At 40.2% G+C, this 24,783-nt stretch overlaps 1 protein-coding gene across 1 annotated transcript in view; it reads right to left on the bottom strand.

Moving 5' to 3' along the window:
- Window positions 1–24,403, bottom strand: part of paxbp1 (PAX3 and PAX7 binding protein 1) — a 66,045-nt gene extending 41,642 nt beyond the window's left edge. Inside the window, exons 1-7 of the mRNA XM_038801658.1 lie at window positions 23,826–24,403; window positions 14,604–14,729; window positions 12,691–12,864; window positions 11,997–12,212; window positions 9,990–10,093; window positions 9,054–9,274; window positions 6,864–7,050 (exon numbers count right to left, since the gene is read on the bottom strand). Coding sequence (XP_038657586.1) covers window positions 6,864–7,050; window positions 9,054–9,274; window positions 9,990–10,093; window positions 11,997–12,212; window positions 12,691–12,864; window positions 14,604–14,729; window positions 23,826–24,273 — 1,476 coding nt within the window. The 5' untranslated portion in view covers window positions 24,274–24,403. The remainder of the gene's footprint in view (window positions 1–6,863; window positions 7,051–9,053; window positions 9,275–9,989; window positions 10,094–11,996; window positions 12,213–12,690; window positions 12,865–14,603; window positions 14,730–23,825) is intronic.
- Window positions 24,404–24,783: the final 380 nt, after the last annotated feature.

The raw sequence follows: 24,783 nt of genomic DNA, 5'->3' as shown, positions 1-24,783 counted from the left end.
ACAACTGAAAAATTTGAAAACTGCCTGGAACTTATCACCCTTACCTATCACAATAAAACAAAACTCCATTGCAATATATAAACATCCTACACCTGTTAAAGAGTTTCTTATAACTTATAACTCTAATCCATTGCACAATTTCCAAATGACAATGAATACACTATCCAGCTGCATCAGAGCAAAGAAAGCAAATTGATACAGATCACTGTCAGTAAGTAGTCTAATGGCAGTATGTGAAACAACTAATTGTGGTGAAGATTTTGCTTCAAACTATTCAACTCAAGGTATGACGTCCCATTGTGACACTGACTGTACATTGTGACAAAATGAATCACATCACTCAACCGAGAATCTTTTGTCAATCCAATATTGCAATCTTCATTTGACTTTACCCAAAAAGGGCGGTCTTTCAAAATATATCAATTAGAGACAAATTTCAACTTCAGGGTAAATACTGCAAACAGAAAAGATAGCGCTGTACTTGGAATGAAGCATGTACGACTTCTCTACAACACTGCAGACGACTGCAAAACCACTCTAAATTCACGACCAATTATGCAACATGTTGAAAGATGTAAGCAATTCATCCTGTATAATATCTTCTAGATAATATAAACTGGAAATTTAAAAAAATTGATCTGATTGCTCCAATTGTGGACAGCACTGTGAAGCATGGCTCACTCCCCCTAAGCAAAAATATTAACTAACAATATAAATAAATTCTGTGAATACAGAAAAGTAATATTGCATTGCTTGTGAAGATCTGGAGAAAAGTTTAACTTTTCCCACAGGACAGTTTTTTAAGCTAGCACTATTTCAATGCTGCGTGCTTGCTAGTTCATCAGTTTAGTTTTAGATGAACAAAGAAAAATACCAAGGTAGAAACCTATTTAGCTGCATGATTGAGGATTGCAGCATTGTGGCCTTGAGAGGAAAGGAACAAAGTAACCCTGCTGTCTAGTTTTTTTAAAAGGAGAGTTTAGACTTACATTTTATTTTTAAAAATCTTTCTCAAAGTCAAGATGACAAGTAAATTAATACAAAATGTAGCTTTAGGGTGGAGGGCAGAAATTGAAAATGAAGGCACCGAGAGCGCCCCAAAGTATCTTTACGCGGGTTAATTTTCTGCCACACTCTCTCCAATCAAAGGGGAAATAATTTTGTGAAAGGCAGCAAAACAATGGGGAGCGAGGTGAGCATTTTTTTCTCATGAAAATAATGAGAATAAATTTGTACGTATAGACTACTGGATAGGATGTTTCTTTCTAGTCAATGGGTGCAATTATCCTTCAATCTCTCCAACATGGATGAAGATGAGAACAATTTCCTTTTGACTCATTCACAAGATAGAGTGGCTGGTGCGGGTACAATGTGATGACCAAATGGTGAACATTACTGAATTTCAGAAAAAAATGGACTTGTAAAAATTCCAATAAAAAAGCTTTAATTTCTTCTCTCTCTCAACCTCTCCTCCAATTCCTTGATAGGCCATTAGCAAATTCTATTTGCACATGCTGTTGAATGAATAAGGAAGAATGTCATCTGTCAAATTAACTTTCACAATACTTTTTATTTACTGGGCTGCCCAACAGTATTAATTAACATAAATTTATTGCTATCACTTATAACCTGAAACGGTCCTAGAAACAACAAACTTACATTGATTTAGTGCCATTGACATCTACAACCAATTAATTGCTTTTGAAGTGTAGTCACTTGTATCAGGGTGATCAATTACCTTGAATCTGCAGCTATAGTTTATTATTTATGCACAAGAGTCACATTTCTAAGCAAAAAAAAGTAAATGCTGTAACTATAAACTATAAAGTAAATGCTATAAATATTCTTTAATGTTTATTAGTCCAGCAATACAGCATTGGCAGTAGCCAGTGGTCATTCTTGAGATACAAGTTCAAACCTCCTCAGCGAAAGCCCAAACCGGTAGGAAACCTTTTGTTTTTAAATAAATTAAGTGAAGTAATTCTAAAACCCATATAATTTTGCAACCGTGCAAAAAAAAAAATGCCATTCATGTCACTAGCCCATATTAGTGCATGTTTGGTTTTTTCCTGTCATAATTAAGGTTAGAGTAAGACATGAGCAGTAACCGTTCCATCTTCTAAAACATTTCATATGGATTTCAATTTGGTTGCCACAATTTGCCGGTTAGTATTTACTCTCAAATGGGACAATTGAAAGTTTCTAACAATTATATAACTCTTGGTTGCTTTGTCCAATCAAAATAGTGCTGCATTTTGGTTCAGAATTTATAGCATAGTGTCATCCAATGGTAAAGTAAATCATACTGCAGAATGTTATTTTATTAATATACTGGGTTCTCAAGATAGGTATCTGCATTTCTTAGGTTTCAGGGAAAAATTATGGTAAGGCTATCCTCTGCAGTTTCAAAACGTCATCTTAAGAATTTAAAAACAATGGATGGCAGTTGAGTTATGGAGAATGTGGTAAGTATTCGGGAAAGAGTAAACAATGTCCATTATAAACTGGCAAACTCCAAAGTTAACATAGCCCATCTATTACAGAATAAGCCCATCTATTACAGAATAGCAACTAAAATGAGAACCCTTCTTCAAGGCATTTGGAACTGTATTGAAGAACTTGTATTTACATAGCTTATTCACATTCTCAGTACCGCCCCAAAGCACTTCACAACAAATTATTTTTGAAATGAAGAAGAATACGGTAGCCAATTTGTGTAAAGCCAGGTACCACAACCAGCATTGACATAAATGATCAGTTAATATGTTTAAATGGTGCTGACTGAGTGGCAAACATTAGTCAGGACACTAGAACCCCCCACACTTTTTCCAAACAGTGCCATGGATTCCGTTTACCAAATTCTTTACCCAAGGGAATAGATTGGGCTCTGTTTTAACAGCTTTGAAAGGTAGTACCTTCTGATGCTACAGAGTGTGTATGTGTATCTAACAAATCAATGTGACAGTTCTAGTGTGTAGTTAGCACGCATTCCACGTGCGCCAGTTTGCTTCTCATTTTCAGCCTACGTCACTGGCTAGCAGCAGTGCAAAAAGTCAGATGTGCAAGTCTCTCCCTGTCATTACAATCACGACGTCAGCAACTTCTCAGTTGTGCCGCCTTGTGATCAAACACAGAAGCTGGGTCCCTTCGTGCACCAGCATGTGGACACACACTGACACTCATCAACTAAGCTCCCAGCTGTGGAGAAATAACCCAACTGCCTGGTGGATATAAGAACATAAGAACTAGGAGCAGGAGTAGGCCATCTGGCCCCTCGAGCCTGCTCCGCCATTGAATGAGATCATGGCTGATCTTTTGTGGACTCAGCTCCACTTTCCGGCCCGAACACCACAACCCTTAATCCTTTTTTTCTTCAAAAAACTAGGCCGAGGGCAACGGAGGCCATCTTGGGAGAGTTGAAGGCTAAGGGAGCAAACACCAGAAAATCTGGAATCTGACCAAAGGTAGACTAGTCTTGAAATGTGTCATTTTTCCAGAAGCTCCAGCAACTACGCCAGTGCCAAACATAGTGCTTTGCATCCCATTGAACTCAACTGGGAGGTCGAGAGGACACTGAATTTTGAGCAACTCAGGGTCTTGATATATTCTTCCCAGGCTTGCGAGGAGGGGGGTCACTCCACTTTCACTGCAGTGATAAAATAACACAGGAGACAGCAGTTATAAGTGTTAAACTCAACCTGACTGATGTAGAGAATGGGTGCTATAGGTTGTCACTGATAATTGGAGAGACCATTGTGCCCCACATTTCAGCCACTACCCACCTCAAGTCAGACAGCTCCAAATCGCAAGGTGCTGAACCCAACGACAGTCAATCTGTGCTTGGGATCTCTGCTCAAAAGGTGGATAGAATCCATTGCACCAAGAAACAAACCGACTGGAAGGACATTGGGGCTGGTTTAGCACACTGGGCTAAATAGCTGGCTTTTAAAGCAGACCGAGGCAGGCCAGCAGCATGGTTCAATTCCCGTACCAGCCTCCCCGAACAGGCGCCAGAATGTGGCGACTAGGGGCGTTTCACAGTAACTTAATTGAAGCCTACTTGTGACAATAAGCGATTTTCATTTTTCATTGGGGAAGGCGAGCTGAAACTAAAAGCTCAACTGGCTAGGGAAAGCAGAAGCCAGAGAACTATGCACCTTTTCAGCCCACCGTTTCCTCTGAAGCAAATATGGCAGAGACTACCATGCTAGAGTGGGGTTCGAGTCACACCAAGCGATGCTTAACAGAGGTAACCACCACAATCATCTTCCAAGACAGAAAGTGGCCACACTAAAATATCAGTCTAGATGTGTGTCTCTGGATTGGAAAAAAGATGTGAAATGTATCTAGGAACGTACTTAACTACATTAAAGTTTCCATTTAAAATGTACTTTGGGCTCAATACTTTAACATTTGGAAAGAAAAATATGCATACAAATTTGAATAGTATACTCTTTCTAATGGCATGAAAAAGGATAGAGTAACTAGCAATTTGAGAGGCTCGAAAACATTCGCCAATTGCGGGCTTCGACCAAAAGAATATATTAGGCAGTTTTGCTTCACAATATTTACAGGGAAATTAAATGGTCACCACTCTATTCACTTTCTTAGTCAATTATACACTCCAAGATGACCTAAGGTTTTCAAGATTGTAAAGGAGATTGACAATTTACATTAAGATAAATTGTACACTGCTTTAAACAAGGGTATAAAAGCTTGGGAAATAAAAAGAGCAGGTTGGAATAAATCAGGAGATATTCCTGGAGAGAAACAGCAGAGGTATGACTGAGGGAGGGATTAGGACCAAACAACATGGTCCTAAATGGTTGTTTTGAATTCCTTTGTAGTGTATTTATGCACAACTCTGGATACACAACAAATGAAAAATAACTATCTCCAAAGAATGTATTATGTATATATATATTTTAAATTAGTAGTTTAAACTTAAGATTTTCACTTACTGGAGTTAGTCACAAGATTTCAAGGAACACCATCAACAGACATGCTTGACTAACAACCTAGAATGTTCCAGCCAAAACTCAAACCAAGGAAGTTGCAAATTCAAAGGATATCTTAATAAAAGTTCAAGCAAAGTTTAACCTGTCACTCTGACTTTAAGTTTTTACCTGAGTGTACATATAGCCAGAAGTAGTGCCAGAAACTATTCTGGATGTATAAGAAAGTTTTATGAAAAAGTATTATGTTTTGGTTGCTTTATTACTATTCCACTTTCATCACATTTCACAGTTCATTTCCTTCACCAAATGTATTGAGAGTTCTCACCACACTATTTAATAGAAGAGAAATTTCATATTAGTTTATCTGGCAAGTGGCAATTTTTCAATGCCAGAAAGTATTTTGCTACCTCATGACTTGGTACTCCTTATTGGCTAGGAATTCAAAGATGAATTTAGTACGAAAAGAATCACACCCATGCAAAGGTCTTGAAGGTTTCAGCTTTCAGGCAAACTGCCAATGAATTCACTGAATAAACACCTGCACATCTGACAATTCATTTTATAAAAGCTGTGCAAATGACCTATAACCCAAACTCATTTAGTAAAATTAACAGCTTGGAAGTAGAATTTAATTTCAGTTTAGCTCATCCAGATTCCTTTCAAGGTTCAATGGGAGTATTGTAAACTCATCCTGAAATCACAGGAACTCCAGAATCAAACTGCTCTGTGACAGTCTTGGTGGGGTTAGAGAATGGTTATTAAAATATCAGATCGCCTGCAAGCTGCAAAATATGTTGCTGTGGAAAAATTAATGGCTAGAAACAAAGGTGACAGCAATGATAAGCATTTATTACTTTTCCTCTCTTTGAAGTCATACTTTCCCAAGAAAATGGCTGATTATCTTCTCTATAAAGATGAAAGTATAATTGAGTATACCTACTTTGTTGCTGCAGAATACATTTGTTGCATAGCATAATTAACTTGTTTTCTGATTTGTAAAATAGTTTTTATTTGATGAGCATGCCTCTCCTCTATTTCCTCCACTGTTTTCAACTCTTATCCCCACTAAGCCTGTCCAAACCATTCACCAATGTGGCTCGAATTGGCTGCTCGGAACCACGGAAAAGCAACTCCTCTTTTTGGAAGCGATTGCTTTCACCACAGTAACAATACCCAGTGGACCATAGACAAAGGTCCAAGTTCATCACTCCACAATGTGGCCAGTTTTTTCCCTGAACGCATCTGTTTGCTGTTTTGAACAACTCAGCTCGGGAACAATCAATTCAATTATCAACAGCAGGTGGTAGATGTATTCAATGGAAACCACCTTCATGGCATTATTGATGTGTGCCATTTCACTTCGCCAAATATGTGAAACACCCTTCAATTACTGTTTTCTCAGGAAATAAAAAAATGTTAGGAAGCACAAATAAAAAGGCTAAGCACTTATATTCTAAGTAATTACCTAGACAATTACATTAGGCTTTAGCAAATGCAAAACTTTTAGACTGCTTTCCTAGAATTAGTGATGAGCCCTGGCAGTTGCATACTTTCACAAACCACAGGATGATTATGTAAATGGATTATAATGTTTTTTTTACCTAATACAGGGAATTACTCTCGCTGTTCCATTAATTCCTTCTCTTGCTTTAAAATATTCAACTGCACCAAACAAGTTAACCCACCTACCTTTCTGTAGCACTGTTATACTGAAAGGTGCAGTATTCACATTTTTGAAAGGAATCTGGTGGCTGGAATGTCAAGTACCCAAGTACCAGGTAGGGGCTACTGTCAATTTACTCCTTCTGTATATTGGTATTAGTGGTGAGGACCCTTAATACATAGAATTATTTTTTTTTTTTTTACTTACAATCAGGAAGTCCACAAACAATTACTTCAACTTACCTTTTCGTTGAAACACTCAAGCAAGTCTCGGACATACCCTCGCATTTCTTGAAAAAATCTATACCGTCCACTATCATCTGTGATGCCTTCAAGTCTTTCTATTGTTTTAGATGAGTTTTCCAGATCTTCATGAAGTTTCTCAAGCCGCTGCTGATTTGTTTTGTGCACTTCTTTCATTGAATCCAACCTAACAACAGCAATCCATGAAAATTATTTTGACCATTGACCTTAAAGACTAAATAGGAATATTTCAATTACCAGTCAAAATTGATGTGTCAAATCTATCTGCTAACCAAATTTTATTACATCTCTTCTATGATATAGAATTGTGAATAACCTAATAGTTAGACTAAGAAATAATTTCAACCATCTATATACTGTTGAACTTGTTCTCAGTGGTGACAAATATACCCATCTCAAACACTGCACAGTGGTCAAGTGCTTTGCGTGCACCATTAATAAATGCAACTCTAAGGCTACAGTATTACGGCACTACTGGCTTGAGATTGCTAGCTGAAAAGTACAATTTGTAGTCAGCAAACTCAAGCAGTAATGCAAGCTGCCTCAGATAGATGAGGGCTCTTTGCATGTGCGCTTACACATAAAGAGAGCTCTAGCCCCACTGGCAATTTTTGAATATTTGAGCATGAAGTAGATCTTGCACTCTTAAGAAGATGTAAAAAGAGCTCACGAGGTCCAATGGTTTGTACCGAAACACTTCAAATCTAGATCAATACCACTCTGTGGAGTCGGGCTCAAGGGTAGTGAGAAATTGAAACGGTGAGAAGAAAAAAAATCACTCTGCAGCAAGCAGAAGTAGCAGTCTAACTCATCCTGAGTACAATCATGCATTTCCTTTGATTTTTGTTTTCCAACAAAAACTCATCATAAATGCAGTGGCTTTTGACACAATCTCTCCCTCCTTTTTCGCCCACACAGTTCTAATTTTTTTCATCAAGTAGAAACTGATCCCAAAGTACTCATGATCAACTGACAGCAAGAAATATAACAGCCCAAGAAGAAAAAAAAAATCGCAAGTAGGCTGCAAATGAAGTTACTGTGAAAAGCCCCTAGTCGCCACATTCCGGCGCCTGCCCCGGGAGGCTGGTATGGGAATTGAACCGTGCTGCTGGCCTGCATGGGTCTGCTTTAAAAGCCACCTATTTAGCCCAGTGTGCTAAAGGAACCCCAGAATAGCCGTGGGAGCGTAAGGTAATTATCGAGCTACAGCAAAGACTAAAATGACCGCTGAATGGAATAATGTCTTTTGTTAGGCTGGACAGGAGAGCAACTACCCCAAGCTTTCATTTGTTTAACTGATGTCAATGAAGAAAATAGCTACATTATAATAGGTCAGATTGGTCCCAGATTATCCCAGAAAACAGATGTCCCAGACTTGTGTTTTTCAAGAACATATCATTTCTTTGCTCATTTTGAAATAAAATGAAGGGACCTTATTAATCAACCCTCAATTGTATCAAAAAAGCAAGCCAAAAAAACCTACATCGACCTAACAATTCTACTGTACCTATATTACCTATTACAGATTTCAGCCTCAAGACTTTCTTCACTAATACAAATATTCTCCATCCTCTCACTCAACAACTTATATTGTCAACTTGGAGCCGCAAGAACCAAGATGTTTACATACAAATTACTTCTATTTGAGAAAGCTTAGATTTTCCTTTTCTTGGACACCATGGATAGATGTGAATGGACTTTATCATTCAAGTTAACTGAATAAAAATAGCTGCTGTCTTTGAAATAAACTTATTCTCACTGTACTCTCAAAATTGTAGCTGATTCAACACAATTGGTTGGATAAACTTTCATTTCACAATAGAAATATGTAATACATTTTCAGTCAATTAAATCTTGCCTTATGTCACACTTGCACAAGACTTTCTAAGATCCAATTCTTTAAAAGTTATTTGGAACAGTTTCAGAAGTGCAAATATGATATTGCATTCTTAAAACACAAAGACTGCAGTCACACAGTCATCAGGGATGTCGTGTTCCAAGACAACATCGAATACTGGCTGATGTCTTCTTATGTAGAATGTGTGCTGCTTAGTGAATGTCCCACGACACAATTCTGTCACTTCTTCAGCAGGCTGTTTTGTGCCTGAAGGATAAGAAAGCTATAGCACAGGTCTCAGAAGCCTGTTTGAGAGAGTTGGTCTGCCCTACCTGTCTTTAAGGCGTTTCTTTACCAAATCAATAGTAACAGGAGGCATCTCATTAATGGAAGGTTTGAAAGCAATAGCATTATCTGTCTTGATTGGTTTAGACTCTGTTGTTCCATAGGTGCTATATGTATATGGAAGGCTGTAGGAAGAACCATATGGTATAGCATGGTAGCTGTTCTGGTAGTAAATATTAGCTGCGTCTGTAGGATGGCTGCTTTGCACCTATATAGAAAAGATACAGTATGAGTATATATTCTAATTTATTTTTAACAGCAAGTGGCTTATCTCCTGAAGTGACAATACAAATATTTAAGAACCTTGTTGTATACCTACACAATGCACACACTAACAAACACCTGACAGGACAAAATCTCACAATACTTTTGAGCAAAGATTTTCATAAAAGCAACAAAGCAACAAAAGGAAATTAACTGTACTAACTTCCAGCTATTCAGCATACTTCTTACATACATACATTTTTTAAAAATTATATACATGGTGGACATCCCCTTTCTCAAGAGCTTTGTTTTTCGTTTACACAGAATGAAAATTCATTAGACACATTTTGAAAATCAATATATTTTGGGGAACTACAAAAGTTTCAGGATTTAAAAAATATATTGCACTAATTGCACCTTCCAGAGTGATTGTGACTCTTGATTGAAAATTTGTTCACTATTTGAAATAGCCAACTGCAGGATAAGACTATGAATAAACAGTTAAAATTTACTTTTAAGGATGCAAGGCAATCAGATTGCCAACGTTTTGGTGGCAACTGAAGTAATGATTGAAAATGTTATGTTCATGTGATGGATAAATACCTCTACAGAACTATTTTCCAAACTGAAAAAATAAACTTAAATCAAAATTTCCTGTCTGAAATATGAACAGCATCTCAGTAACCTAAATTAACAGGTTAAATAGAGCAAAATGTTACCTGAGGGACACTAGTTCCTTTCCTGATCTGCTCCTGTTCCCACATCTTTAATTCTTCATCCTGCTCGGTTGTGTCCAGCGCTTCGTCATCACTTCCTTCAATCCCTGTTCACCAAACAGAAACAAATGAAAGTGTATAGTAGAGCACATACCTCTACAACACTTAACCCAACATTATTTCAATTATGAAGCACTTAAAAAAAAAAAAAAAATATTTGTTCATGGGGTGGAGTCATTGCTGGCTAGCCCAACATTTATTGCCCATCTCTAACTGCCTTTCTTGAACAGTTGCAGTCTATGTGCTGTAAGAACATCCACAGTGCAGTTGGGACGGAAGTTCCAGGATTTTGAGTAAGCGGCAGTGAAGGAACAGCAGTACAGTTCCAAGTCAGGATGGTATGTGGATTGGAGGGGAACACTGAAGGTAGTGTTCATGTGCAACTGCTGCCCTTATCCTTCTAGGTGAGAGGAGTCTCAGGTTTGAGACTTTTACGGTCCTTGAGGCGTTTTGCTGCCTGGTTGATGCTTTGTAACTACAAAGTTGAAAATAGTAACCCTTATATAAAGAGCTTCCATTTCAATGAGGAAGCTTTATCCGCATCCAATAACCTGCTCTGAAAACTCTGCCCCATTCTCACATTTTGACATCCATAACAAATTCCAACACAGCAGCTAAAACAATCCACAACATTCTAAAACAATAAGCAACATTCTAAAACACCACATAATATTGTTAAAAGTCAAGATACCCTATCTCAGTGTTAATGAACGCTTTACAAAATTCTAGATTCCAGATCTAGTTCCGCATCTTTGCCACAATCTAATCAGTCCTTCCTTGGGCCATAACCTTTCTGTGTAACCAAGTTTTGTTAAAATCCCTTCATTAGTTTTGAGACATATTATGTACAAACAGGTGAAAACATTACCTCCACTTAAAGGGGCAGACGTAACAATATTAAAACACCACAAGTTAGTAAAACGCTGAATTCCCACAGCTTAAATTGATAATTCTACAATATATTGCAATACCGTAGTGATGCTGGAACACTGCTAATACATTGATGAAACCAATTAGATTTGCTCAAAGAAACAGACATATTGCATATTTTGCCTCCCTTTTGTTATTTATTAAAGTAAACTTGGACGGTCACTTAAAAAGGATGAATTAAAGGAGCACAGTTATATTCCTGACCGTTTTGAAACACATGGTTGAGAGAAGTAAAACAGGATATGAAACAGATGAAAATTTTTTAATTCCAAACAACTATTTTTTCCATAATATTCAAAACGCCCTGGCCCTGTGCAGTAAAAATAACACGGAGGCTCTCAGCACTGAATTACTAAAAAGTAAATTGGAAATCCATTTTCAATCACACGCTTGCGCAACCAAACTTTGAAATCAGGACGATTGCTGTCCTAGATATTTAGCATGCAAAAACATGGAAAGGTGTGAATTGACGACACTAAAGTAAATTTACCAGAAAACATTAGGGCTTGTCCATTCTAGTACAAGTACTTTTTAATGCCATTAACAACCTCAATGTTACTGAAAATGAGCTCTTCACAGTGGTGGAAGTCTCATTCCTTGAGATTTTAATTACTGGAGATTTTTAAAGAAGTGCATTTTAAAAAGTACTTATTCTTTTAGAGTCTAACTATTGGTCTTAATCACATCTTTCTTTATGTCTCTATTTTGCTTTCCATACAGATTTGGCATTGAATAACTATTCTAACTTAAACTTTACACTTCCTGGTTCAGACTCTGCATATCTTTGTAGGAATTAGTCAATATAATTAGCTGATACATAATTGTTTCCCCTGCCATAATAGTACCAGGTCCCATGGTTAGGACTGAAATTGATTTCTAATTAGCACATATTCGAGTGCAAAAGCTCATTGAAGGTTTTTAAGCAAGTGTGCATTATGAATAGGTGGTGTAGTTTGTTCATCAAATCCAGGCCATTAAATTATGCGCTACATACTGTACTTGCACTGAGCAAATACTGACCTATTTCTTCTGCAATCTTTTGTCTTTGTGTTTTTTCCTTTACTGAAAAAACAATCCTGCGTTTCTCATCATCATCATCACTAGCATCATTCTCATCTTCACGGACTAGTCGGTTTGTACTTGTCTCAATTTCAACAGCTGGACAGTCCCCAAGTTCACGAGCCATTTGCCTCCTTTTGCGAGCAGCATGGATAAAAGCAGCATCTGGAATTTCACCTAAAACACATAAGCTGTATTAACACACATTGAAACCGCATTGTTTCCTTTAAATTAACACACATGGTTTTTATTTATAATCGCTGAAAGTTATACACTGCACATATTCAGACAACTAACTGGTTTCCAATGTATTTTAAATCACAGTATACAGTACAAAGAACCAAAAGTAGCTCAAACATACTAAGTATAATGGTAATAAAGGACAACTTCAATTTTATTTCCTAAGAAAGGCAAATTTTCTGAAGCAATATAGTAAAGCAGTTTTATAAAAGGTCACAACAAAGAATGATTCTAAGAATTATTTGCTCAATTCCTTTAGGAAAATATTTTTACTACTGCCAGGGCATTTTATGGTAAATTTCAGTACAGTGGCAACAAAATGCATTGCTAGCATTATGCTCAGAAACTTGCAAAATGGTCAGTTGGATGTCAAAATTAAATTGCTTAAGTTTTCATGCTTCTATATATTTCAGACCTGGTCGAAGTGCATTCAATGTAGATAGAGTGTTGGTAAAGGCTCCCACAGCCTTTGCTTTGCCTTCTTCATCCTGCTCATCACTGTCTACCTCCATCTCCTCCTCTCCTTTTTCACTTTGGCCATCATCTTGTACAGATTCCTTCACCAAAACAGGTTTCTCCACTGTGACATCTGCCAAGAAAGAAAATGCAGCTGCAGAAAGTCACATAATTGGAAATGTACTTGAGAAAGAGCATTGGATACTTTGACAAAAAGCACTGGAATTTGGACAAAGGGTCATCTGGATTTGAAACATTAGCTATTTTCACTCCTTACAGATGCTGCCAGACCTGCTGAGATTTTCCAGCACTTTCTCTTTTGGTTTCAGCATTGGAAACTTGTCAATTCACCATGAAATTTGTATTTCCACAAACAGGGAATCAACTAAAATCAAACAGTACTCTTTAGCATATTTCGGCATGACAAATATAACCTAAAATGAGATAATGCCATCAAATTGCAGCTCACAAGGATCAACTTTATATTTGTTTTTAACAAGTTGAGTGATTGCTTTCACTACAACTCCTGGTTAGAGGAATAAATTAATCTAGGGGTTAGCTCAGTTTTAGAAGTTACACAATATAAATTTTAAACATTTTCAAGTACAACTAGGAAATAATATTGTCCAGTACTACAACACTGTCATGAAAAACCTAGCTATGTTAGTGGGCATAATCTGCAACAGTGCACAAATGAAGATGTTAATTCAGGTTTGTTTTCCGTTAGTACAGATCATCATTCACATTTCCTCTATGCAGGGGAAATAAAATTGGTTGCATACATTCAATTTTCAAAGCAAATATATACAAAAATTATATCAAAAGCCGAATCATTCTTCACACAAAAACAGTTGGTTTTGCAATTGTTTGTTAAATTATTTTGGAATACATTATGGGAGTTAAGTTAAATAAACGTATGTTCAGCAACAATGCTATAAGTGAACTTGCATCCTTTATATTGTAAATGTAATGACTGAATAGAACGTTTAGCACTATATTTTGGTTCACTTGAATACATATGTTAAAAGCCATCCCAAGTTCCACAACTTTGATAGATGATAAATACACACTCTTCAGACTGAGTATTAAGCTTAAAACCAACATAATTCAGAATAAACAGCATATTTACAGCAATTTACAAACTACACTGTCCTCATGGAAATGCCAAAACAACAAACATGCTTTCCTAATTCTACCAACATAAAATTCACCTACAAAACATGGTCACTCCCGACAAACCTAGTCATACACCATCATAGTTCAGATTGACCACTGGCCAACAAAGTTCAACACCACCTTAGAAGGTGTACAGAAACAAGAACATTATCTGTATTTCATGTTCAATTATATTTGGTTAACATCTGTCAGTTGTCTAAGATGCTTGCCCAGACAACCATTCCGTTATACTCCAAAGATAGGGAGGGGCAAGGTCACATAGGGATCTCAGCATAAGGATGAGAATTTTAAGTTTTCATGTTCCTGAAGTGGAAAGCAATGTAGGACTGTGAGCACAGCAGTGATGGATGTACAGGACTCGGTATAAAAGTTAGGATACAGGCAACATTCCCCCCCGAAAAGCTGAAGGATGGAAGATGGGAGACTGGGCAGGAGAATAGTAGGGCACTTATTCGAAACTATGGGTTGGTTGAAAATGCACAAACTTATATGGCTCAGAACTCTTACTATTTTTAAGATGGCCGACACTGCATTTAAATTCAGTCCCTAGAAATAAAATTCCACAATTCAAGGCTTGCAGTACTGAAAGTATTAATTGGTCATTTAAAATCAATTTACTGGTGACAACCACCACAATTCTTTACATTGGTAATGAAGGAATATTGAACTGTGCACCTCTGCAATGTTAATACTCACTTGAAACCTGAGAGTTCACATCACCTTTTGCCAAGGATTTTTCGAGATCCTCCTTGTACTCTTTCTTGAGTTTATTTACAATCTTTTTACTGTAATTTGACTTCTTGACTTTAAAAACCTCTTCTTCTGTAGAAGGGAAAAAGAAAGATAAACTGCAGACAATGTGGAATTTACAGACAGAAATTTTTCCACCATCAGCAACATTTGATTTGAAAGTTCAACTTGCTTTAAGAAAAAGTAATCTTAATCATCTGATGAACAAAACAAAAAATAAAATTTCAACACGAAACAAGCATCTCTAACCACTAATATCTCACACAAACATGCCTCTCCTTCTCCGGGATCAGAAAAGCTGCTATTCTGAGATATCTGTTACCAGTTTGAGGTCAATCGTGCTTACATTAACAGCTTACAAAGTTCCTGGATCCACCGTTCTCATCTTAACACTCTTCATTTAATTAGAAGACATTTTTTATTGGTCATACTTCCACCCATTTATCTCGCCACACATTGATTACATTTTGTCCGATAAAAAACAAGTCAGGAACTATGTCTTGAATTTTCACAGAGACAGAAAGGTCAAAATGGCTTTGGACCTCAATTCCACAACTCTTGCCCGCCAAACCCAGCACCCACCACCTGCGGCTCAGGGAGGTAGCTGCACATGGAAAAGTGCAACTGTCTTCATACAAATTAAATTGTATTACTGGGATGTCCAAACCACAACATGTGGTTTTAGACATTGGAGAAGTAGGTCAATTCCGGCCTTGGGTCACTGTGTGGTGTTTGCACATGCCCCCATGTCCGAGTGGGTTTCCTCTGGGTGCTCCGGTTTCCTCCCACAGTCCAAAGATGTGCCGGTTCGGTGGACTGGCTATGCTAAACTGCCCTTGTGTCCAAAAAGATGTGTAGGTTAGATTAAGGGATTAATGGGCTAGGGCGAGGGAGTGAACCTGGGTGAAATGCTCTTTGAGAGGGTCGGTGCAGACTCGATGTGCCAAATGGCCTCCTTCTGCACTGTAGGGATTCTATAATTCTATAACCCATTTCATTACTTTATTGATGATCAAGGGTAGGCTGCTGGGGGTAGTAATTACGTAGAATTTGTCCTGTTTCCTGTGTACAGGACATAACTGGGCAATATTTAATATTGCCGGGTAGATGCCAGTGTTGTAGCTGTACTGGAACCACCTCGCTAGGGATGCGCAATTTGTAGAGCACAAGTCTTCAGTACTATTCCTAGATTAGTGTCAGGGCTCATAGCCTCAGCAGTATCCAGTGCCTTCAGCTGTTTCTTGATATCACATGGAATGAATAGAATTGGCTGAAGACGTCACAGGTTCTGGGAACGTCCGGAGGAAGCGGTGATGGATTACCCACATGGCATTTCTGGCTGTTGTTTATCACAAATGCTACAGCCTCATTTTTTGCATTGATGTGCTGGGTTCCTCCATCATTGAGAATAGGGATAATTTTAAAGCCTTCTCTGCCAGTTCATTGCTTAATTGTCCACCACCATTCAGAACTGGATCTGGCAGGACTGAAAGCTTAGATCTGATCCATTTGTTTTGGAATTGCTTAATTGTCTGTTACTTGCTGCTTTTGTTGTTTGGTATGCCAGTAGCGTTGTAAGCTTCACCAGTATGATAGCTCATTTTTAGGTGTGCTCAGTGCTGCTCCTGGAATGCCATCCTGCACTCTTCATTGAACTAGGTTGATTCCCTAGCTTTGTGGTAATGATAGAGTGGAGGAATGCCCGATCACGAAGGTACAGATTGTGCTGGAGTATAATTCTGCGGATAGTCCACAGCACCTCATGGGTGCTAAGTCTTGCGTTGCTAGATCCATTTAAAGTCTATCCCATTTTGCACGGTGGTAGTGTCACACATGAAGAAGAGTATCCTCGATGTGAAGATGAGACTTTGTTTCCACACGGACATTGCGATGGCCACTCCTACTGATACTGCCATAGACATCGGTGAGGATGAGGCCAAGTATGTTTTCCTCCCTTATTGGTTCACACACCACATACCAAAACCCCGGCCTGGCTGCTCTTCCCTTCAGACTTGGCCAGCTTAGTCTGTGGTGGTAATACCAAGCCACTCTTGGCGTTGGACATTGAAGTCCCCCACCCAAAGTATATTGCCACCCTCAGTGCTTCCTCCAAGTGATGCTGAACATGGAGGATTACTGATTAATCAGCTGAAGGTTACAGTTTGCGGTAATCAGATTTCCTTGCCCATGTTTGACATGGTGCCATGAGGCTTTATGGGGTCCAGAGTCGATGTTGAGGATTCCCAGGACATCTCCCTCCCAACTGTATACCTCTGTGCCACCATCGCTGCTGGGACTGTCTTGCTGGTGGTAAACGATACAGCCAGGGTTGGTGATGGTGGTGTCTGGGAGATTACCATACTTACAAAATCATACCAACAATGTCAGGCTGTTGTTTGACTAGTCTGTGAGAGTTCGCCCAATCCTGGCACAAGCCCCTAGATGTTAGTAAGGAGGACTCTGCAGGTTCGACCTAGGTTGTGCCTAGGTCGATGCTGGGCCATCCATTTAGTTTTACTCCTTTTTGTTTTCTTTGTAACAGTTTGATACAGCTGAGTGGCTTGCTCAGCCAATTCAGAGGGCATTTAAGAGTCAACCACATTGCTGTGGATCTGGAGCTACATGAAGGACAGACCAGGTGAGAAAGACAGGTATCCTTCCCTAAAGGGTGATAGTTTTTCCCGATAATCGACAATGGTTTATGATCATCATTAGACTTTTAACTCCAGACGTTTTTATTGAATTTAAATTCCACCATCTGCCATGGTGGGATTCAAACCCATGTCCTCAGAACATTACTCTGGGTCTCCGGATTACAAGTCCAGTGACGGTACCACTGTGTCACCGCGTCCCCGATTTTCTCAACTCTGCGCTCCCAACTCAGAAGCAAAGATGCGACCCTGTAGCCAGTGAAGGAATTTTCCCCTCAAAGAAGCAGAAACTGAACTAGATTGTTAAAATAAATTAAGTGCTTTGGTCATCATTATTTCTTAATTACTTAAATTTCTGACATTGAAACTGAGGTTTGAAAACACGAAAAATGCTTATTTCAGAACAACATTCAATTTTTTTGGGGGGTGCTTGAGTACCTTAGTAATGTTATTACTCCTAAAGTTTGTGAAGCAGTTTGATTTCCTGGGAGCTATTGTTCTGGCAGTTGGAGAAAGCACCCTCTTTGAATGCCCACAATTCCAAGATGATCCCACTTTTGTACAGACAGTTCTCAATCCTTCTGACATATTTACTTCCTTCCCATATATTTAAAGTATTATCTAGGGATGTGGTCTATTTTCTTCTTTGGGGCTTTTCACCGTAACTTCATTGAAGCCTACTGGTGACAATAAGCTATTATTATTAATTATTTTTACCTCAAGAATTACGCATGTTATCACATCAATCCGCTTGCCCCTAAAAATGAAACCTTACTGGTCGGTAAACATTAACCATGATGCTACAAGATGCAAAATTAATCCCCAAGAGACTGAGAATTTATCCGACATATTGACTTCTATTTAGCATATCCCGCATTACCTGGAATACTGAAAGTCACCTGTGGGGGTACACAAGGGATTGATTCAGTAAACAACTAGAAAGAAAACTTTCAGCTATTTTGGAACCACATAGATCAGGCATAAGCTAGGTCAATAGCAAACTGCAAGGATTCAATTTGGGTGCACAATGGGCTAAATAAACTAAATTTAAAGCGGCAGCAATAATGCATTGAGTGGGGAAAGGGGAAGCATGAAAAGTGATTTTTTATAACAATAATAATCTTTATTGTCACAAGTAGGCTTAAATTAACACTGCAATGAAGTTACTGTGAAAAGCCCCCAGTCGCCACATTCCGGCGCCTGTTTGGGTACACAGGGAGAATTCAGAATGTCCAATTCACCTAACCTGCACGGCTTTCAGGACTTGTGGGAGGAAACCGGAGCATGTGGAGGAAACCCATGCAGACACAGGGAGAACGTGCAGACGCCACACAGACAGTGACCCAAGCCGGGAATCAAACCTGGAACCCTGGAGCTGTGAAGCAACAGTGCTAACTACTTGGACCATTTTATATTGCAATAGGATTGCAATGCTTAGCTACTGTACATGTTAATAAGCTATATAAAACATCTCCTGAACATGTGGCAACTGGCCAGTGCAAACAGGGGCATGTATTAAAAGGCAAGAGTAATGCAAGACATTCGTATAGAGAGTTTGAGCTTTGGCAGCTTATCGTGGCACTCTACAAACACAACAATCCTTTACAGCAGTGATTTTCAAAGTGGGAGACGTGACCCCAGGTGGTCGCGGGATGGCGTAGAATGGGTTGTCAAAACGTCAACAAAATGATCCCCAAAGATCGCCTGACCATTTTTTCCGTTTTCTCTCAAGGTAAATTCTCACTGCTGTAGTGTATGGCCACACGAGGCTGATGTAGAAGCCGGTTCCTTGGGCTTCCTTGCCTCTCTGGGCCAATATAGTTGGGCAGTTTGCAGTCAGAGACCTGCAAGATGCTCTGTGGGTGGCAGATCTGCTACTGTGTTCAGCGTCAGGATCTGTATTATTTCTTGAGTACAATGTGTCACTAACAAACCCAGTGCATTTTTTATCATTCCCTCAGTTAACCAGACATACAGCCTCCTTCAGCCCGACAAACTCCTATGTCCACTCCTTCCACTTCCGAATTGTGTCGACACCTGAGCTCTTGTCCTTCAAGGACGCTTTTTTTTTCCATCACCTCCCCCGCCGCTATCCACCCTCTCTTCCCAGGTACTCATCCCCAAGCATCTGTCTCTGCTCTCTGGCTACATGGACTCCATCAGGTGAATCGGTTCCTCTACCGCAAGGACTTTTGCATCTATCTTTATTGGACCTTGAATTGTTCGCCAAAGATGGCATGAGCTGGTGACTAAACTACACTCATGTGTACAGGAGATGGTAAAATGTTGCAGGTATTTGGAATGGAATGACTCACCACATTTTGCATATTGGCCAGCTGAGCCCTGTCCAGTATTTTTTTTTAAAAGCGTGTTTTCAGTCTGTTCCATAATAACCTGGGACATGGTACTGCCAGGCGTCCAGTGACATTCTGCCTGACCGTGTTTTTAGTTCAACAGTTAAGGCTCCTGTTTCTGAAGTTGAAGTTTTGAGTTTAATTTCCTACTCGAGGTAGTGTTAGGTTTTGAATGCGTGAACATGACGTTGTTAAAACTGTGCAATATTGAGCCCGTTAATCTTTCCAGTGCTTGCATGCAATTTTCCTAATGATAACAATGGGTGTGAAGAAATAAAATAATCATACAATCCTGTTACACTCTTTAACAAGATGTCAAGGTAGAGCAGTCATTTAAGGCGAAACAGCAGCTCAATTGACAATTTTTACATTCAATAATACAGAAGTACTTATGGAGAATCTTTTGTGAATGTGGTGTGGGTCGTGATAGCCTGCCCTTCCGTAAATGTGGGTCGCTAGAATAAACGTTTAAAAAACACTTCTTTATAGCATATATTACGCAATTTTCAAAGCTCCCAATTATTTCTGACTTTTCCTCTCGTGTATCAACAACCAAACATGGCGGCTGAATTTTGTTAAGTAGCTTTACATTGCAAGAGTGTGGATGTGGTAAAGACATTTATAAAGCTGATATGATGAAAGAGTAATGAAGCTCAAGCAATCACAGATCCATTTGAACTGTGTGCTGAATATACTCTTAATCAACTGTTTGAAAGTTTCCCGTTCTGAGTTTTACCATTCAAATTAATTTATAACAGGAGTGCATCAACAGGTTGCAACTCACTTCAGTGGTTTGAGAGTCATAAACCGTGGAACAGAACACTTCAGTGGTTTGAGAGTCATAGACCATGGAGCAGAACATATGTGGCTCAGTCACCCAGCTGAGAATGCACTTTACTTTGGGGATACAGTTTTAGAAGGAAATGAACTTTTTTAAGCTCTCTGCTCCAAAGGAAATAGGCCCACGTCTTTCCTCATCCTTACAACTGCAGTTTCACATCCATGATGCACATTGAGAAAATTGTATTGTTTACATATTATTGTTTAATGTCCTTTCTATACTTGGATATTCAAATCTGCACAGTAGCCTAACTAGTGCTTTTCATAATTTAAATTCTTCTTTATTCTTGCACTCTATGCCAATACTGTTATGAATGGTAGACTTCAGAAGATTGTTATGTTTTAAAATGCCTCCTTTAACTCAAACTAAAATTGGGAATTTAGGAAGAACTCCAGCTTAGAGACATGCCTGTGCAATTTGGTTGCTGTGGGGACAAATCTCAATCATAAATCTATTTAAATCAAGTGACAGTTTTCACACCTGTACACAGTAACTCAGAAAGGGGTAAGATGCTTTTTGGGTCAGACAAGCCAGATACGGCTTTGTGGAGTAGAGCAGCAGCTTGTTAGATGCTTGTAAGTGATTGCTTCCTGTTCAAAAAAAGGACAGAACCCGTTGGACATTTGAAGATCTAAGCATCAAGGAGCTGCGGAGGTGGTCCTCACTGGTGGAAGTTGGATTTAGAAGACTCAGGATGAGTGGAATGATTTTCACCAGTAGTTCTGAACTAGCATGGCAGGGAAACGCGAGTCTGTGAGGGAGTTGGAAAAAGCTATGAACTTGTTCTTGTAATGCTACACATCTCCCAGAAGTGAAAATGATTGTAAAATATATCTTAAATGCATTAGTCAGCTAATGCGAAAGTGCCTTTCCTTTAGTTGGGTGTCTTAGTTTCCTGTTAAGTAATGTTTGTCCTGTGTTGATTTTAGTTTGTTTGTTCCAGTAAAAGTGTTAAAACATGAAATGTTGTCCTTTGGAAAATTAAACTTTTTTTAAAAATTCAGTCTCTACTGGGATTGTAATAATATCTATACAACTAAAATACTGCTACCCTTTTTATAGCTTTAGATTTTCATTTTCAGTGAATTACATATTTAACCACCAATTCAGGGTCTCTCTTTTTCCTCATCTTCTATTGTCTGGGGCTGGTTTAGCTCACTGAGCTAAATCGCTGGCTTTTAAAGCAGACCAAGCAGGCCAGCAGCACGGTTCGATTCCCGTACCAGCCTCCCCGGACAGGTGCCGGAATGTGGCGACTAGGGGCTTTTCACGGTAACTTCATTGAAGCATACTCGTGACAATAAGCGATTTTCATTTCATTTCATTTCTTTTCATTAAGTATATGTTTTCAACCATTGATTTTTCTCAAAAATGCATTACCTCAAGACTAATCTCTGCAAATTATTGCTTGCCCACACTTTGTGACACTAAAGTAATTTAAAGAACAAAAATAAATACAGTACTGGTCTCTGGGGTGTACCATTTCTAAAAATTCTATAATCCAAGCAACATGCATTCACCCCACCACAAAATGAAAATACTGCAGATGCTGGAAATCTGGAATAAAAACAGAAAATTTTGGAAGCGCACAGCCGGTGAGACAGCATCTGTGGTGAGAAACAGTTAACATTTCAGGTTGTGATGACCCTTCACCAGAAACATTACACATTCACCCTAATAGTTTCCTATCCATTGGACAACTTTCTATCCATGAACTATCAGTTCTGATGAAAGGTCATCAATCTGGAACATTAACTCTTTCTGCCTGAGCTCCTGAAATGCTGCCTGACAGGCTGAGTTTTAACAGAATTTTCTGCTTTCTTTTTAGATTTCAAGCACCTACAGTATTCTGCTTTTCGGCCCATGTTTAGGAACATAGGAACAGAAGTCATTCAGCTGTTCAAGCCTGCTTCACCATTCCATACAATCATGGCTGATTGGACACTTCAATTCCATTTACATGTCACTAGCCCCATAGTCCTTTACGTTATTGTTTCTGCATTTCTTGTGGCATACATTTGAACTTATCCCACAAGCTTCTCATGAGACGGCTAGCACCCTCTAATAAGACGAAAGTTACCTGAGCAGCCACTTCTTCAAAGAAAATTAACAGTTGTCAAAGGTGAGCCACTGTCTGGAAGTTAGTACTGGCTGTGCCTGATTCTAAATACTTATCAATTTAATCTCAAATGCGGCGACACGGTGACACAGTGGTTAGCGCTGTTGCATTACAGCGCCAGGGACCCGTGTTCGATTCCGATCTCGGGTGACTGAGTGGAGTTTGCATGTTCTCCGCATGTCTGCGTGGCATTCCTCCGGGTGCTCTGGTTTCTTCCCAATTCAACGATTTGCAGGTTAGGTGATTGGCCATGCTAAATTGCCCCTTAGGGTGGGGTTTCAGGAATAGGGTGAGAAATTGGGCCTAGGTAAGGTGGTCTTTATAAGAGTTGGTGCAGACTCGAAGGGCCGAATGGTCTCCTTCTGCACTGTAGGGATTCTATGTGGATTCTACAAATGACCAACAGACAATTCTTCAGTAAGGTTAATTAGTAAGGATGGCACGGTAGTGCAGTGGTTAGCACTGTTGCTTCACAGTGCAGGGTTCCAGGTTCGATTCCCAGCCTGGGTCACTGTGAAGTCTGCAAGTTCTCCCTGTGTCTGGGTGGGTTTCATAAGAACATAAGAACTAGGAGCAGGAGTAGGCCATCTGGCCCCTCGAGCCTGCTCCGCCATTCAATTAGATCATGGCTGATCTTTTGTGGACTGCTCGGGGGTCGCGTAACTATTTTCCTTCCACAAGCCCCAAAAACATGCTGTTAGATAATTTGGACATTCTGAATTCTCCCTCCGTGTACCAGAACAGGCGCCGGAATATGGCGACTAGGGGCTTTTTCACAGTAACTTCATTGCAGTGTGAAGGTAAGTCTACTTGTGACAATAAAGATTATAACAGTTATTATTTATTCCTCGCTACTTTCTTCGAACAATCTCAACACAAATAATATTGGTCATCGATTAATTTTGTTTCTCTCTGCACAGATGCTGAATCACAAGAGAAATGAAAGATTAGTAAACAGAATCAAACTGGGCAATTATTAGTTATATACCAGTTTAGCAGTAATGTTCAAACTTTGACACTTGTCATTAGCTACTTGAACTCTCTCCACAGATGCTGCCAGACGTGCTGAGTTTATCCACTAGTTTTTATAACTATTTTAACTAGCTGTAGGAGCACATACAATAACAGTTACACATTCCTTTGAGAAGTCTCCCTCTCTCCCCGCACATTAAACCGAGGCCCAGGCCTGCGGCCTCTCCTTACCTTCATCCTCATCCTGGAAGCTGAGCAGCGCGGCCTTGGGCGCATCCTTTTCGCGGCTCCGTTTCTTGTCTCTGGAAGCGAATTTGGTTGCAGCGACGCAGGGCCCGGGTTTGGTAAGATGGAGGCCTAAGGCGGCTTTGGGAGGCCCCAGGCCCGGCAGTGGTTTGATAAAAGGGAGTGCGGCGGGCAGGACAGTCGCGGGGCCCAGGGCCGGAAGGCACAGCACGGGCCGAGAAAGCGACTGTGGGCCGGGACCGGTGGCAGCGGCCTGCTCGCTGCAGCCCTGGAGCGGCGGCGGCGGCTCGGCGCTTTTCTCGTGGCTGTTGTTGGTGAGCGCGGCCTCAGCCGCCGGGCCCGCCTGAACTGCCTCCTGGTTTGACGCATCTTCCCGCTCCTCCTCCTCAGAGTCGTTCCGCCGCCTGAAATTTCTCCGCGATTTCTTGAACATTGTCACCCGGGACGAGGGGAGGGAGGCGGCCGGAACAAGATTCGGGGCCTCTGGACCGACAGCGGGATAGACCGAGAACGACGGCAGCGTCTTCCAGTGAAGCCCAGTCACCCACCGCCCGTCACAGCGCCCCCCAGTGTCAGCGGCAACTGTCACAGCGCCTCCCAGATTCACCGCCCGTCACAGCGCCCCCCAGAGTCACATCCCGTCACAGCGCCCCCCAGAGTCACCGCCCGTCACAGCGCCCCCCCCAGAGTCAGTGGCACTGTCACGGCGCCTCCCAGAGTCACCGCCCGTCACAGCGCCCCCCAGAATCACCGCCGGTCACCGCGCCTCCCAGAGTCACCGCCCGTCACAGCGCCCCCCAGAGTCACCGCCCGTCACAGCACCCCCCCAGAGTCAGCGCCCTCCAGAGTCACCGCCCGTCACAGCGCCCCCCCAGAGTCACCGCCCGTCACAGCGCCCGCCAGAGTCACCGCCTGTCACAGCGCACCCCCAGAGTCACCGCCT

Source organism: Scyliorhinus canicula, chromosome 7 (genome assembly GCF_902713615.1).
Source record: "Scyliorhinus canicula chromosome 7, sScyCan1.1, whole genome shotgun sequence".
In the NCBI taxonomy this organism is placed as follows: Eukaryota; Metazoa; Chordata; class Chondrichthyes; order Carcharhiniformes; family Scyliorhinidae; genus Scyliorhinus; species Scyliorhinus canicula.
Note: the sequence above shows the minus strand (reverse complement) of the source record. Positions and strands in the feature narration are given on the sequence as shown.